Genomic DNA, 15963 nt, shown 5'->3' with positions numbered 1-15963 from the left:
TGGCTTGAAGCAGAGGTCAAGATCTCAAGGACTCGGTACGCATCCTGTACACGATTTCATGCTCTACTGGAGAATGCGCTTGCGCGTGTGTTACTGTTCCCGATACATGAGTTTTTTTGGAATAGTTCATTGATTAAGATACTGGGCAGATTCTAGCTGCCATGCATTCTTGAAATACTTTTCCTCCCGTGTACCATCCATGCAATGTAGTGATGCTAATAATGCTGATATTTCCCGTTTCCAACTCCATGATCCTGTTCGTATCCCTATACAAGTCGGCCCTTATACGCATACCGACGTTCGAATATCATGGTTACTTGTGAAGTATTCATCGTCTTTAGTTACCGCTGTCCCTCCTAGCAATGAAATTAACCCACTCGCACCGGCAGCCGCCCGTGCCACCGTCGAAACCGCCAAAGGAAGCATTCTTATCTTTCCGCGGGTTCACAGTCGTTCCCCCAAAGCCTATATCATTGGGTAGAAGCTTCGGTGTACTCGTATCGATGCCCTGGCGATCATTCACGGGCCAGTGCCACACGAACTTCTCGCCCGACTCGCCGCCGTGTGTATCCGTCTTGATCGTGACGGGGTACGGCATGGTGCCGGGGGTGGCGAGGAGCTGCGTGGTGTTCGCCGAGCGCGTCCAGATCTGGACGAGGAAACGTGTCTGAGACCACGTCACGAGGAACTTGGCCTCGCTCCTGCGAGATCCGCCGTCCTTGTCGAGCGGCACGTTGCTCTCGCCTTCTGTCCCGTTGAGGGTGGTGACAGACTTGAGGTAGATGGTGCGCTTGAAGTAGGTGTAGAAACCGTAGTGCTCAGTCGGGAGGCCACGGTCATACAGTCGAACGGGCTGCTGAACGGCGTGTGGGAAAAGCTGGGCAGGGGCTCCGGTGCCGTCTGCCTCAAGGCCTGGGGCCGGCAGGGTAATGCCAAAATCATCTGTCGAGTTCCCTGAGCTCTGACGCTTACCCAGGGCGTTAGGGCCGACAGTCTCACTGGCGGATTTGAGGATGCTGAGATAAAAAGGAGTCGGCTCGCCGGCTTTATCATCAGACACAATGCCGTCTGTCGTGTTTCCGAGGAAATACATTTCCTCAAAGGAAGGGGGGGCTGGGTCGGGGGTGAATACTGGGTTCTGTCTTTTGATAAGTGCCCCAGCCCTGGCTATGATACCGCCAAGGTTCAATTGCCGCTTCCTAGATGTAGATCCAGGCCGAGGAGGTTCACCATTGGGCACATTCCACAGATTGCGGGTGTTGTTATCCCACTGGATCTGCATGGTGAAAGTCGGCTGGTTGGGACGGCTGGGGGCCACAGATTCCTGTTCTTCTTTGGGAAGTGCACAGCTCCAAACAGTCGAAGGGCTGCTGCAGCCAGTGACGGCGGCGGTGTTGTCTGGGCCAACAACTGAGAGAACTCCAGTTGGCATCGGAGGGAAGTTTGTGAGGTTGAGAAAGATGCTGTCGACTGGCGCAGATGCGTGGTTTCGCGGGATGAGGGTAACACAGAGAACAATGATGAGAATGCTGAGGAAAAGACTGGCTCCGCATACACCAAGGCACACGCGTCTTCTCTTTCGGCCTTCACGACCGCTGCGACCATAGCATCCACTCGCGGGGATGCACCCACGACCTTTCCAGAAACCTCCAGCTTTGCGGGCTGCGATTTCCTCCTTTTCGTGGCGACGACGCTGCCGCTCAACGCGATGGCCATTTCCTTCGGCTGCAAGGAAATGTTCCGGTGGCACAAATGTGCCAGCAAATCGTTCTGGAAGGCGACCTTGTCGTCCAGGAGCAGGGCTGTTGCCTCTCGGCGCTGGTGTCAAGGGTATGTCGGTCATGTTGATGCCACCTTGAGAACTCATTGTTCCGTTAATGGCTGGCGAGATTGGTCCCGGAGATGGGGGGTAAAGTGCCTGCAAAGGGTGCCCCGCGGGAAAGACAGCTCGATACCTGACGGCCTTCTGTTGCGGAGGAGGAGAGTATGGGGGCGGCTGCTCTGAGGGAGCTGGGCTGGGTTCGGCAAGATGTGTTTTCTCTGACCGGGGTTGCAATCGAGGAGTAGCTGACCGAGAAGACGATGCAGGTGAAGGATCCCGTCGGTCCATGAGTGGTGATGGAGTCCTTCTCGGAGTGGGAACTCTGACTATCGGGGCCTCTATATTGCGTGGTGATGGTCTCGGAGATGCTGGAAGGCCTGGTCTCTGAACAATAACTTGTTGAACTTCCTGTGGCTTGAATACCGTAGGTTCCAAGGCTTTTGTTTCCGAGATCGAAATCCTGGCACCCTTTTCACTCCACCAGTCGTCATGCGCTGATGATTTGACTGGCTGTGATTCACTCTTCTGAGGTGGGACAACAGGACTCTTCCTCTCCAGAAAGGGTGTCGTAATGTGATCCCACCAACCACGAGTCTGCGTTGCCGCGCTGTCTGGGCTCTTTGATGCCTCCTTGGCCTTTGTTGGCTTTTGTCGGTTCGAGGCCGTCCCATCCTCCTCAAACAAGGTGCATGGGCTACCTCCATCATCGTCCTCGTCATCCCTGTTCTTGAGGACGACGCTGACTACTCTTTCCTGTTGTTTGTAGGTAGAAGGCACTGCAGGAACAGGAGGAGCGTCATGAGCAACACCAGCACCAACGCCAACACCAAGGCCTGTTGCTTGAGAATAAATGCTAGAAGTGCGGTGTGGTGACTGGAAAGGGGAGGTGGTGTCTGGTGTGTCTGGACTCCACACAGATCTTTGCTGTGAGGGAGTCAATGGAGTGAAAGTGACTGGCTTGCCCGTCGTGGTAGGCTTGTTGGTGTATTTCGGCGGCAGGTCATGCGGCGTCTCAATGACGGCCGTTTGAGGACTAATTTCTCTGTCGGCCATCTCAGACGGCAACGCGATGCCAATAACAATCGGACGGTCGTTTGGGGATAGGTCCTGCTCCAGTGGGCTGCGGCCGGCGCTTTGAGGAGACTTTGCGTTTGGGTCCGACTTCTTCATCTTCAGCCAGTTCCAGTTGCCAACTGACGCAGAGTTGGGCGAGCCCTCGAGGGCTCTCAATGCTGCTGCGTCGACGAACTTGGGCTGCTCGAGATCAAGAACCCGGCTCGGTTGGCTCTGTTGCTGCTGTCGCAACGTTGCCATATCCGTTACCACCTTGATCCCTGCTTTGGCATTCTGCGCCTTCTGTCGCTGGCGGGACTTGAGGCGCCTCAGCTTTTGAACTGAGAATCGAGGCTGCGAATATCTCGTCGAAGCCGGTTTGTTTGGTCTTAGGGGACTGGGAGCAGCCGTCTTGTCCATGATGAGCTCTTGGTCATCGTCCATGATTGGGGTAACCACATCTTCATCTTCCCATTCCTCCCAGTCTTCTCTCTCGTTATCATGTCGATGATCGTATGGCTGCCTTTGAGGCACAATGGCCCTGTTGGAGGACATGTTGGTGGTGTAGGAAACAAGACTTCGATCGCAACTTTGAAGGGACAATGCGTATAAGTCGAAGTCGAAATAAAATTGAATCGCTGAGAGGGTAGAGAATATCTCGAGCCTCTCGCAAAATTCTGTATGTGAAAAAAAAAAGAATGAATCCGAATCACTGAAAGGCTCCCGTGGTCGAGGTGGGTGTCAAGTTGGAACAAAGGCGTGGCCTTGAAAGAATTGCTGGTGGATATTTTGGGGAAGGAAGGAAAGAGGGAAGGAACGGCAGGTCCAAAGAAAGTGCTACAACGATTGACAACGAACTCTCCCAGAGGGAATACTCGGCTGTGAGTCGTGAATAGGCGCACAATGAACAACAAAAGGGAAACCGGATAGCCACCCACCGAGATTCGTTCAACTACGCCTGGAAACACGAAACAAGCAGGAGGGCAATGGCGCGGCAGGAGCAGGTAGCTTCATTATATGACTAGGACCTAATCACCACACGGCGGCTTTGAGTTCATGGGTCACGGCCAGGCCTCGCGATGTTTGGCTGGACGATGCAGTTCGCAGTATGAAGTAGGCGCCCAGTTGGATATCTCGGCCTTCTGATTGGCCGTGGTGCCGCTGGCCAGCTCTCGGGCCTGCATAGGGAACCGCAACGCTGGCCATTCATTTGGCCGCGGTTACATGGAGGGCAGGACGGCTCTGCGGGATGTAGCGGCATGCAGGACATCCATGAACAGAGTGTTGGCTCATCTCGCGTGGCCGAATCACATCATTCCGTGAACCACGATGAGCAGAATGACTGTGTGTAGGTAAGGTAGTTGAGGTTGAGAGAGATGGGGAGTTGTGGCACGTGTGGTGGGTGGCTTGTGAGGAACTGATCAATGTGGCTGGAGCAAGGTGTGGCCGAAGCCACAAACGCCACTGTCAACTTATTAATAGACTTCCCGCCCGACAGATTCACCTTTCACCGAGCCCGTACGCAAGCCGTTAGTGGAGGGTCTTCCGTACCTAACTTCGCCGAAGGAGTGGAGACCCGAGACAGTACTGGATGCCGCTGTCCGGACCGGCTCTATCAATTCCAAAGTTGAATTGCTCACTTTCTAGCTGATGCCTCATACTTGAGAACATGTCAGTGGCTGGCTTGCTAGCCATGACAAAAGCTAGCCCCTTTGTTATGATGTGCCCAACCTATGCTTCGCAACATACGCGCTGCATTCCATTCTTATCAAGTTGGAATGCTCATACAAGACGTCATGGCACAAGCTGTCAAAGCACTCGAGGTATTTTCGGGGCCTCCGCAAGACAGCAACGCGTTGGAATGGAGCAAAGCATCGGCATCGGAAGCGATCGAGTCAAGAGCTCGGGTATCACGCCTCGTCGGCTGGAACGTCTTTCAGGCGCCACAACGCATAGGTGGCAAAGGTACAGGTTTTCCTTCCCGCCCGTCATCCTATCTCACAAGTTACGTGTCTGCACGCCAGCCGTCACCCCTCATTTACCATTGCTTTGGGATTTTTTTTTGTCATGACTGTGGGATGGAATAACAGGGCCATACAAATCCGGTATCAGGTCTTGAGCAGGTGGACGATGAGCATTAAGTGGCTGCGCAGCTAGCTGCCTCTCAATGGACGAGGGAAGGCTCGGGCTTTTTGAATCGCAAACCTAAGCGTTCCATCCAAAAAGCAGGGCGAAAGAAGAGCAGTACAATACTTCAACTGCACAACAGAATTCATCTAGTCATCTTTAATGTAGTCGGACACCGGCCTTTGGGTGGACATTGACGCGATTGTTTCGGCAGGATTATTTCGAATAGGCGTGGCTGTTATGCTGGCATCACCGAAACACCGTTGTTAATTTAAAAATGGTCCAGACTTGGGGCAGGAGACGAGGGCACCTCCACTCGATCTTGAACGTAATCTGCAATCGGGAGGATCAAATATGTCAAGAATTACGTTGTCTGGAATTGCAATATTGCAGCTCGTCGCCTGAAATTCAGCTTCTGAGCAGCAAACCACCAACTGCACCATCGTGCAATTCGTGCCAAGTTGTCAATCGCGGCTCAAGGGCTGAATGTCAGGAGCACTACCTTAGGCCATGCTAGCAACGTCGCTCGACATCCATTGGCATCTCAATCCAGCACATGCGGGGTCTCTCCACGCAAGGTACCCAAGGGCCGCATTGAAATACCTCAAAGTTCATGTCTTGGCTAAAAAAGCGTTTTCATTACCTACCTCCTTACCTCAGCAAGCTATTGGTATCCCTGATGTTTGTGACAGGCTCGTGAATGCCATGGTCTGTGTCATTTTCTCCCTTGACTCAATTTGTACGTGTATCAAGTGGACTCAATTCAGGATGGTTTATCCATACGATTTTTTTTTTGATTTTTTTGGCTGATAACATCCCCTACTATGACATCGTTCTTATCACGATATTCAGACGATTAAGACGTCAATCGCGGCTGTCTGGGGAGACTGAGAGGGGAGAGTTTGAAGAGGCTCTGAGTCTATTACTTTAATCAACCAGTTTCAAAGTACACTAGACTTGTCTCACTGCTGCAGCATGAGCGTTGCCGCCGTGTTCAGGCTACCCGAGTCAATGCAGGGCCCATGATTTAATGTCAGCGGACCGCTAGAAGCCTTGAAACCTTGGCATTCTGGCACCCAGCAAAGACGTTCCGTCCGAAAAAAGATTAGACGCACCGGATTACTGCTTCTACACTGTACTACAGGCGAGAAGAGGTTAGCAATAAAGAGTAAGGGCCCTTTTTAATTTTTTAATTTTTTTTTTAATTTTTTAATTTTTTATTTTTTTTTAGATGAGAGACTGTCAATGGATTGGATTGGACGGCGGCCAACCGGATGGATGGCCTCCCTTAAGGATATTATTGCCCAGCTTGGGCCCAGCTTGGACCCAGCCCATTCCCTTTGCAGATACGAGACGATCAAAAGAGCAAATCAACAAATAGTCGCACAAAAGGGAAACGGCCCTTTCTTGATCTTACGAATCAAACATTCCCTCCTGCCACTACCTTACTCATACTGACAGCGACTCGATTGTGCCAGTGTGTTGTGTTGGAAAGATTCGGAATTCCACTGTCGGCCTCCGCAGCTTCTGCTTCTTTTGGTTCAATTGTCATCCGTCAGCAATCATCCCTGCCCCCTAAGTACGAATTACTGTACTCCAGTCTCCGCGTGCTCTCTCCCCTCCCTTCCCCCCACGCCAGTGGCAGCAGGCGGTCAATTCCCGGTCACTCTTTCCTGCTGCAGCCACCAGCACCGCGAACGAACGCCCTCGCGAAAAAAAAGTGACCCAGCCTGGAGACGACTCTCCTCCACTTCGCCCTCCTCCCTAACACGTTTTCTCCTGTCTGTCTACACCTGTTCCGTCGCATCGAAACTACTACGGGAGAAGAACCACCGAACCGAGCCACCAATTCCTTACACCAGGGCTCTGGTTGACTGCCGTCCCATAACCCTCCTATTCTACCTTACCGACCCGGCCCTGCATCGACCTGCCCTGCCCACGCAGCAAAACACCTTCCCCTGGCTGGGTTACCTGTACAGCCTCACCCCGAATTCCACGAACCACCAGAAGCCATTCTGCCTATCTCCGAAGACAGAGAGGGGACCCCCTTTTTCGGATACATCGACCCCCTTCCCCAACACCTTTAGCGAATACTTCTTGGCTATCGCGTTGTAACCAGACGGCTCGTAAAGTGCCATCTGGTCACAACCCTCCATAATCTTTCATCCTGGATCAATCACAGCAATTCGCCGCCTCTTCGTCCTTCAGCGATCGCAGGCCAGCACGTTCACATCACCGACGCCGCTCCTCTGCATCTGGCGGTCTTGCAGTCAACGTTGACGGCCCAGGCGACCGTGGCTCTTCCCAATTCCTGGGAGTCCACGGCCAGCAGCCTGGTCTTGCGCCAATTCCTGGTACGTCTTGTCCTGCATCATCCTCCCGTTCTCTCCCTCAACTCCTACTCCGGCCCCGTGGCACACCTATTCGTACATGTCTACATCTTCCAACCCCCCGTCTCGACCTACCACCGGTGCGAATAAGGGTTGGACAACCGAATGACGGGACCCGCTTGCTGACAGCTCGTGTTCATTCATCGCTGCAGGCACCCCCAACACCGCAATGTCGCTCTCGCGCAGTCCCTCGCCTATACCTGGAGGCGGTTGGGCCAGCCCTGGCCTGACCATCAACACCAGCGGTCGATCGAGTCCGAGTAGAGGTTTCTCAGCATCCAACGGCGCTTCTACCCCTTGGGAGAGCAAGATGAGGACCGTTGGCATGAACGGATACCCGTCCTTTTCCACCCAGAACCAAGGCTTCTTCACACGACACATGCGCCGGATATCAAGCAGCCTACCGCGGTTCAACAACCAGAGCCCATACGTCGAGAAGGAAAAGGACAAATTGGGGCAAGGATCATGGGCGGCACAGAAGGTTCCCCTCGTGGGCAGGATACGGAACATCTTTGCGCGCATGGGCAGGAAGATGAAGCTGCGCCTGCTGATACTGCTCCTGTTCACCCTTGCGATGACCATCTTCTACAACACTCGTACGTTCCTCCTCTTGCTGCAGGTTTGGCTTCCTTATTAACCATCTCGCAGCTCTTGTCTATCACTGGCGGAGGCACTTTGGCGGAGGCCAAAAGTATGTCATCATCTTGGCCGCCAACATTGGAGGAGGTGTCATGGAGTGGAAGGGCGCCCGCGAATGGGCTATTGAGCGAGACAGTGTACGGAACAAGAAGAAGTACGCCAACCGATGGGGATATGACCTTGAGATTGTCGACATGAGCACCAAGAAGCGATATGCACACGAATGGCGCGAAAGCTGGGAGAAGGTTGACTTTGTGCGCTCTGCTTTCCGCAAGTATCCCAAGGCTGAATGGTAAGTCACAGTGCTCCATCCCCGGTGTGACTGAACTAACGATGGACAAAGGGTCTGGTGGCTCGACTTGAATACCTACGTCATGGAATTATCATATCCCTTACAGAACCATATCTTCAACGACATTAGCAAGCACGTCTATCGCGACATCAACGAGTACAACCCTCTGAACATCAGCCATCCTTTCACCGACCCCTACCTGGACGAGGAGTCCCGAAGTCCCATTGGCGATGGAAAGTCCGAATCTGTCAACTTGATACTCTCCCAGGATTGCTCTGGCTTCAACCTTGGTTCCTTCTTTGTTAAGAGGGGCAATTGGGCCGATCGCATGTTGGATGTCTGGTGGGATCCCGTCGCTTACGAGCAAAAGCATATGGAGTGGGAACACAAGGAACAGGACGCTCTGGAGCAGCTCTACAAAACGCAGCCCTGGATCCGCAAACACACGGCCTTCCTTCCCCAGCGTATGATCAACGCTTTCCCGCCGGGCGCTTGTTCCGAGAACGGAAACGACACTCGTATCCATTACGATCAGAATGACCGAGACTTTCTCGTCAACATGGCCGGCTGCGAATGGGGTCGCGATTGTTGGGGTGAGATGTACAACTATCGCGAGCTCAGCTATTACCTGAACCGCAATCCTTGGGAACGCTTCAAAGAGGATCTCATTGCCGTCGTCTGGGAGAAGATCACTGGCCAAAAGGTCAAGCTCTGAGACGACCGACGACTTACCAAGACACGGCCCTGATATGTCTTTGCGCATCATCGCTGGGTCATCTAATAACGGCTGGTCAACCGTGTTTCACTTCCCACGTCCTGTTTATCAATAGGCACAACCTATCTTGCATACTACACATATACGCATGCGAAGCTCGGGAGCTTGGGGAACCTGACGTCTACAGTGACGGTTTCGCGGACCAAGGAACGATATTTCGAAAACGAAGGGCGTTTATTGTTGAAGACGGATAGGGGTATTCGGATGAGGTTTCCTGATGTTGAGATGTATAAAAACTTGGGTTGCTATTCTTTTTCCCGGCCCTCGAATCTTCAGTTTGTGTTACATTAGACGTTGTACGCCATGGTACCTGCAGACCATGCGTGGAAGCATCCGAGGAGCAGAGCCGCCTGGAGGATTTTCTGGCATCAAGAGCTGACGCCAACTCCTCAGGTAGCTCCGTGACAGGTAGCTTGCATTCAGGTGGCGTTTTCGGTTGCGAATCTATGCCCTAGCTACCTTACCACTCATACGTGTCTTGTCTATCTGCCATGTAGCCAAAGGGTGACTTTTTTGTTTGCATGACGATCAGCTGTTGTGATGAATGCTTCCTTGGGGTTGCAAATTGAATACCGGCATGATCTAACATTTGGTGCGGGATGCATAGGGCCAATGGCGAACTTCTTGGATTTGACGTGCCGTGCCACCGTGTCGTGCCACCGTGCCTGGCTAGATCTTTATCGAGAGCATTGAAGACAAACAAGCTTATCAAAGGTTCCCCTGAGAAAAATGCGCCTGGGATGAAGCTAGGTGGCGATGGCAGGATGTTCCTTGCATGGGGATGGGATTAACGGCCGGGACTAGGTAGTAGGGAGCAGATATTCCGCTTATCAAGCAGTGAATAAGGACCATGACTCTTCGTCTACCAATTTTGTCAAATTCTACGTGGAGAAAGCTCAATAAAACGTTGTGAGAGAGACGATGGTGGTGGGAAAGGAGGACACTGTGGCTAGCCATCACAAGCATCGCCACCGGGCCACCAACACCACATAAGACGGTAGACGATATAAGACGGCACGATATCGTAACTATGAAGCGGAGCGCTTGCGCCATTTCTAGTGTACTTGCGAATAAGACTGGGATTCAATGTATGGAATTGTGTACATGATGATTTGGATCAAGGAATACAAAGCATTGTGGCAACTACACAGCGGCTCGCCAGCGACGTTTCCCTCGGCACTGAGACTTACCTATCGGAGGCGGCTAACGGGTGTGGCGCGGCGGTGGTGCGGTGCCCCGGTTCCACTCCGGGAGCGACCCTTTGCCGCCGGGACATGATCGGTTCGGGCCCGGTTTCCTTTCGCCTCTTATCAGGTACCTTACCTTAAGTGGCGGTCTACCTGAGGTATTCTTCTTTTTATTTCTTTTCCTTTTCTGCGGAAGAATTACTGTTTCGGTACGTGCTCCGAAAAGTCCACTCGAATAGACGGGAACAGGACTCAACGGAAGAAAACAAGGAGGAGCAAGTGTCATGACTCTTCAACACGTGTCTGTCTACATGACTCCTCTCTTTGCCAACTCATTGGGTCACCCGCAATCACTTTCTAGGGATGAAGAGTGGACTGCGGTTCCGAATATATTGATCTGCCCGTGCCCGGCTGTTCGGATGGCGACAGCTTGTTTCTTCGGGATGGTCGTCGGGTCCCCTGCTTTCTAGAATCCCTGGGATGTGGAGGGCCTCCGAGGGGGGCCTAGTACCCTTGACTCTGGGGCTCTGGACCTTTTTTTTTTTTTTTTTTTTTTGCCTCAGCAATTATCCACTGTTCGGTACTCCGACGTTGATTACATTGCTTGCATGCGAATTACGTCTGCTACAACGGCACAAGCTTCACGAGCTTGTCCCTTGCGACTGCGAGCCCTGTGAATATGAAAAGGAATGCGACGTTTGCGTGTGAGGCAGTGTCGGGCGTTGGGCAGATGGGGGATGTGAACGGGGTGATGGATATCCACCTGTTGGAGATGGCAAAAGATCTGTTTCCCACTTCCACCCCGCCCACCGTGCCATCTTTCTGCATGGCCGCTTTGCCGCGGGCGCACGGCACAAGGGAGTGGAAACGGGCAAGGGGTCGATCTTCAACGAAGCGCGTGTTTCGTCCCAACTTGCAGTAAGATCGCAGATGTGTTCCCCCGAAAAAGAAAAAGCGTATGAAAGGACTACATATACTAAGAGGGTTTCGAGGGGGGGTTCATGAGGAGAAAAACGGCTATCGGCAAAAGCAGTGAGTAGTATCCGCAGTGAAGCACCGCATGTGTGCGTACTATATGCGAGTAAGTGTGTTTGAGAAGCAACTCTCTTTCTCTCTCTCTCTCTCTCTCTCTCTCTCTCTCTCTCTCTCTCTCTCTCTCTCTCTTTTGCGCTTTTCCCAATGTGCTCCGCGATGCGATGCAAGTGAGTCTCGTCAGCGGCTAATATGAACCCCGGCCTCTCATGAAAACAGGCGTCGAGGGATTTCTACTAAAGACAGTTGAGACTTTAGAGAAGGAAAGAGCCTAGATACTATTAAAAGACAACGAAGGACAAGACAGATTCAATGGGGTTAAAAATGTCTCATACCAAAGATCTCGGCGCCGCCGCGCGTGCCCTGTTGTCCGAGGCGGCTAGAGGCTCGAACATTCCTGAGTGAGGCTGATGGCGAGGGGGGGCTTGGGGCTTGGAAGGGAACTCATTGAAGTGAGATTTGTATGACTACGGTTTGCGCGAAACTCATAAAAGTTGAGTCGAGTCCGAGGCTGAGTCTCATAGATTGAATTAGGTCCGTGTGACGAGAGGAAACTCAAGTGCTGTTTGGTTTGAGTGGTGGTTCTGGGGAAAAAATGCTTGTGCGCAATGTTACGTGAGTGCGTGGCCGAGTGAGTGAGTAGTGAGTGAGTGTGTGAAGTGTGAGAGTGTGTGTGATGTATCATGATGTGTGAGTGCGGTTGGGCAAATGTTTCAATTCAGCCTGTCCACGGTCTTGTCTGCCGGCCTGTCCATCCCCCTCGTGCCCCTCCATCCAGCTCCCTCTTGTCTTTTGGATATGCCAATGTTTTCTGCAAATGTTTCAACCTTCCAAGCCCCTCGAGGGAACGTCGAACCCCACCAACCCACGAGCGACAGAACCGATGCAGGGGCCGACGAGGTCAGGTCTCTAGCGCCCTCTCCTTTTCTGTCAGGGGGGAAAGGTTGCGTTAGTCTGAGGGAGTGACAGACAAGATGCGGGCGACTGTCAGTCAGTCGGCGACTCAGCGCAGCAAACTACTTTGAGCCTTGACTGCCGTCGCCTCTCTCTGCAGCAGCGTTCATCTGGTACCTTATCTTTGCCCCAATCTGGAAAACAAAAATACATGGATGAGGGCTAGAGCACCCACAGAAGCAGGGGGAGCACGGTGATGGTACCACGGTACCAAAGTCTTCAGAGCCACTGAGGAAGGAAAGACTGGGGGAGAGAGCAGCCGCCGCAAAGGCGAGTGGGTGCCGCGTGCTCCAGATTGACGGGCCCCGCCGGCGCGGGAGCAAGACGATTGGACGTCCGTCCGCCCGCCCCTGGCATTGGGGGGGGGCCCGAGTTTCAGAGACCGACCAACACCACACCTTTACAACCGCCCACCAAGGGCCACCAACAACGCCGACTCCACGTCTAAAATCTTTGACGTCCAACCCGACCTTCAAACGTCTTTCCATTTGCGGTCCTATCTGTCTTTCGTCCTCCCTTGCTCTCGCCCGTTCGTTGGCTAGCCTTTCCCCTGGGTAACTTCTTCATCCCCCTAAGGTGTTTCCTTTTGACTCTCCCGTCCCATCTTGGAACCATGCAAACCCCCTATCCTCGTGCTATAGGGTACGTGGGTGAGGCAAGGTACCCATTGACGATCACCCTCTTTTTGCCTTTTGCCCGTTGAACTACATGATGCCCCCCCCCCCAATCCCCAGTTTCTTCTCTCAAAAAGCACGCACAAACCCACCCTGCTTGCGCTGACTGGCACGTTCGACTTGGATCTCGCCTCGGCAGAGCAGTCGACTCGCATGCTGCATGTACAACACCCATCACACATATAGCTTCTTCGGCACGGCGAAGAACGAGACGGGCTGAACCCCCCTTCCTATCATCCCGTCTTCGCTCTGGATCTTCCTCGGGGATTCCCCTGGTAATTCTGTCAAGCCTTGGCGGGTAAACATATTGAAACAAGGACCTGTCGTTCGTCGAAAAGTGAACCCTCGAGCACACACTCGGCGCAACGCAACCACATACATGGAGACGTGGGGCAAGGACCCCCGGGAGTTGGGCCGAGATGGCATATAGGCCGCAGAAAAGAAGATGGGAGACTAAAAAAAAAGTCTCACCATGGTTCCCAAAACCCCCCATGCCCTTTGTGCGGCGTGTACGCGGCCTGGCCTTGGGTACCTAGAACTCGGTAGAACAGACGAGAGAGAGAGAGAGAGATCAGATAGGTCACCTTTCATGATCCCCAAATGTTGTCCGGTGGCCGGGGTGCTTGCTCACCTTGGTCACTCCCCACACCACCAGTCTACAACACAGGAAACCTCGAGCCGTATTTAGCTGGCTGCATTCCCCAATGTGGTTGAGGCTCATGAGTCCGTGATGTGTCGTGCTTAAACACTCAAGGCCTCTGTTCAGCCTCCTTCAGACGTTTTTTCTTCGTCTTCTCTTCTCTTTTTACAGCCCCCTCGTGGCACTCATTCTCTTCTTTCTCATTCTCTCGTGTCAGCCACCCAGGAGGCAGGCAACAGCCGTTTCAATCCTTTTCCGGCTGAAGTTATCGTCATCACCAGAGGTTTCACTCCTTCTTACAACCATCTGACCCTTTTTTGTCCCATTCACCTTGCCTCATCTGGTCACCTTTTGCCAAGCGCAACAACAAATCCACAGTCTCACTCCAAGTCAGTCAGATCTATTGAGTAAAAATCAGGGTCCAGAGCGAGCAAACCAACCACGCTGTGCGTCATTGTCCACCTCATCATCATCGAGTCGACACGAGTCTCTTGGAGTTTTTTTGCCCACCCTTTGAAGCTGAGGCCGCCGAGATCCTCTCCTCAACACCCCACTACCAAGAGCTCCCAGCCGCATCGTGTGCGTCTCTCTGCCTTTGGGTTCCCACTCCTTCGGACTATTGGAAAGGAAAAAACGGTTCAGATTCCTCAGAGGCCTTGACCAGACCCAATACCGACCCCTCTTTTCTCCCTTCCTTGAGGCCTTGCCCAGACTTGGACGACGCAACACACCACACACACGAGCAACTTCTCTCTTACCAACCACCTACAGTGACCGGCTCACTCCAGAACATACGACGACATTCATTTTCATCATACTTCTCTTCATTCATCTCTATTGATGACCCTTTGACTCTCCCTGATCCCTTTTTTGATTCATATTCTTCAGACATCTTATCCTCCTTTCGTGGCTTCACTCGAGTCTCTTGAGAACCCCTCATCCCAGCACTCGATTACCCTGCCCGGCAGAGCCAAATCGAAAGGATAGAAGTCAAAAAACCCCGAAAAGGAACATTTCTCAAAAGAGTCTCAAACCCCTCTTTCTTCCCTCTCATCAGACAAGAAGGATCTCGATCTTCAGAGAAGTTCCGCCTTCCTCAGCCATGCCTTCTCAGAGCATCAAGACGGTACTGGTGGGCGCCGCCGCCCTCCTCCTCTTCTGCCACACCGGGCCGGCCCAGGCACAGCAGAAGTACGTCCTCCACGACAACTACGACAGCTCAAACTTCTTCAACGAGTTCAGCTTTTTCGACCAGCCGGACCCCACCAAGGGCTCGCAGATCTACACGAGCGCCGTGACGGCCAACAACAGCGGCCTCGCGGGCTACGCCCGGGGCGGCATCTACCTTGGCGTCGACTCCAAGACTAAGGGCCAGGGACGCCAGTCGGTGAGAGTCACGTCGAATAAGGCCTTTGACACGGGCTTGTTCGTCGCTGACATTCAGCACATGCCTACTAGCAGTTGCGGTGTCTGGCCTGCCTTTTGGATGTTTGGTCCCAACTGGTAAGTTTCCTCCTACGAGTACTCAGTGAGAGGTTGTGATGAGAGACGGAAGTGACTTACTGACACCAACTCACAGGCCCAACTCGGGTGAGATTGACATCATCGAGGGAGTCAACACGCAAGAGTCCAACTCCGTGACCCTCCACGCGGGACCCGGCTGCAGCATCACCAACGACGGCACAATCTCCTCCACAACCCTCAACGACAAGGACTGCAACTCCGGCAGCGCCTCGACGGGCTGCGGCCAATCGACCTCGAGCAACCAAAACTACGGCGACGGCTTCAACGCAATCGGCGGCGGCGTCTACGCCGTCGACTTCAACTCCCAGGCCATCTCCGTCTGGTTCTTCCCGCGCAGCGCCATCCCCGGCGACGTCACCTCGGGCAACCCGGTCCCTTCGTCCTGGGGCCAGCCCCTCGCCAAGTTCAACGGCGGCTCCGGCTGCGACATCTCCTCGCACTTTAAGCAGCAGAACCTCGTCTTCAACACGGCGCTGTGCGGCGACTGGGCCGGCAAAGTGTGGGAGCAGAACGCCGAGTGCACGGCGCTCGCGCCCCAGTGCTCCGACTACGTCGCGGCCAACCCGCAGGCCTTTACCGAGGCGTTTTGGCTCATCAACTCGGTCAAGGTCTACCAGGCTGACGGCGGCGCGGCGGCTGCCGCTTCGGTTGCTCCCAGTGTGCCTGCTGGTATTCCGACGGCGCGGCCTTCGGCCCCGATCCCTGGCGTCTCAGCCATTCCTGGAGCACCTGGTTACTAAGCTGAGCTACTTTTCGAGAGCAACGAGATGCGAGGTACAGAAGGGCAGGGTAGGACTCATTTGACTCATTTGGAGTAAACGTTATACAGGTCTAGACTTGGGTGGTGGACGCAA

At 53.4% G+C, this 15963-nt stretch overlaps 3 protein-coding genes across 3 annotated transcripts; 2 read left to right on the top strand and 1 right to left on the bottom strand.

Annotated features, from left to right (window-relative positions):
- Nucleotides 1-337: 337 nt before the first annotated feature.
- BDP81DRAFT_320235 (uncharacterized protein) lies at nucleotides 338-3430 on the bottom strand (the record flags this gene model as incomplete). Its single annotated transcript, XM_060584507.1, has 1 exon — nucleotides 338-3430. One exon carries the CDS (start codon nucleotides 3428-3430, stop codon nucleotides 338-340), a length of 3093 nt encoding a protein of 1030 aa, XP_060445269.1.
- Nucleotides 3431-7561: 4131 nt separating this feature from the next.
- On the top strand, nucleotides 7562-9038 carry BDP81DRAFT_449654 (galactosyl transferase GMA12/MNN10 family protein; the record flags this gene model as incomplete). Its single annotated transcript, XM_060592439.1, has 3 exons — nucleotides 7562-7988; nucleotides 8041-8323; nucleotides 8375-9038. 3 exons carry the CDS (start codon nucleotides 7562-7564, stop codon nucleotides 9036-9038), a joined length of 1374 nt encoding a protein of 457 aa, XP_060445268.1.
- Nucleotides 9039-14687: 5649 nt separating this feature from the next.
- BDP81DRAFT_461104 (tat pathway signal sequence) lies at nucleotides 14688-15849 on the top strand (the record flags this gene model as incomplete). The annotated part of the gene is made up of 2 exons (XM_060593730.1): nucleotides 14688-15088; nucleotides 15165-15849. The coding sequence occupies 2 exons, from the start codon at nucleotides 14688-14690 to the stop codon at nucleotides 15847-15849; spliced, it is 1086 nt and encodes a 361-aa protein (XP_060445267.1).
- Between the last annotated feature and the right edge of the window lie 114 nt (nucleotides 15850-15963).

The sequence above is a fragment of the Colletotrichum phormii genome, assembly GCF_030913505.1.
Source record: "Colletotrichum phormii strain CBS 102054 chromosome Unknown BDP81scaffold_10, whole genome shotgun sequence".
NCBI classification, from domain to species: Eukaryota; Fungi; Ascomycota; class Sordariomycetes; order Glomerellales; family Glomerellaceae; genus Colletotrichum; species Colletotrichum phormii.
Note: the sequence above shows the minus strand (reverse complement) of the source record. Positions and strands in the feature narration are given on the sequence as shown.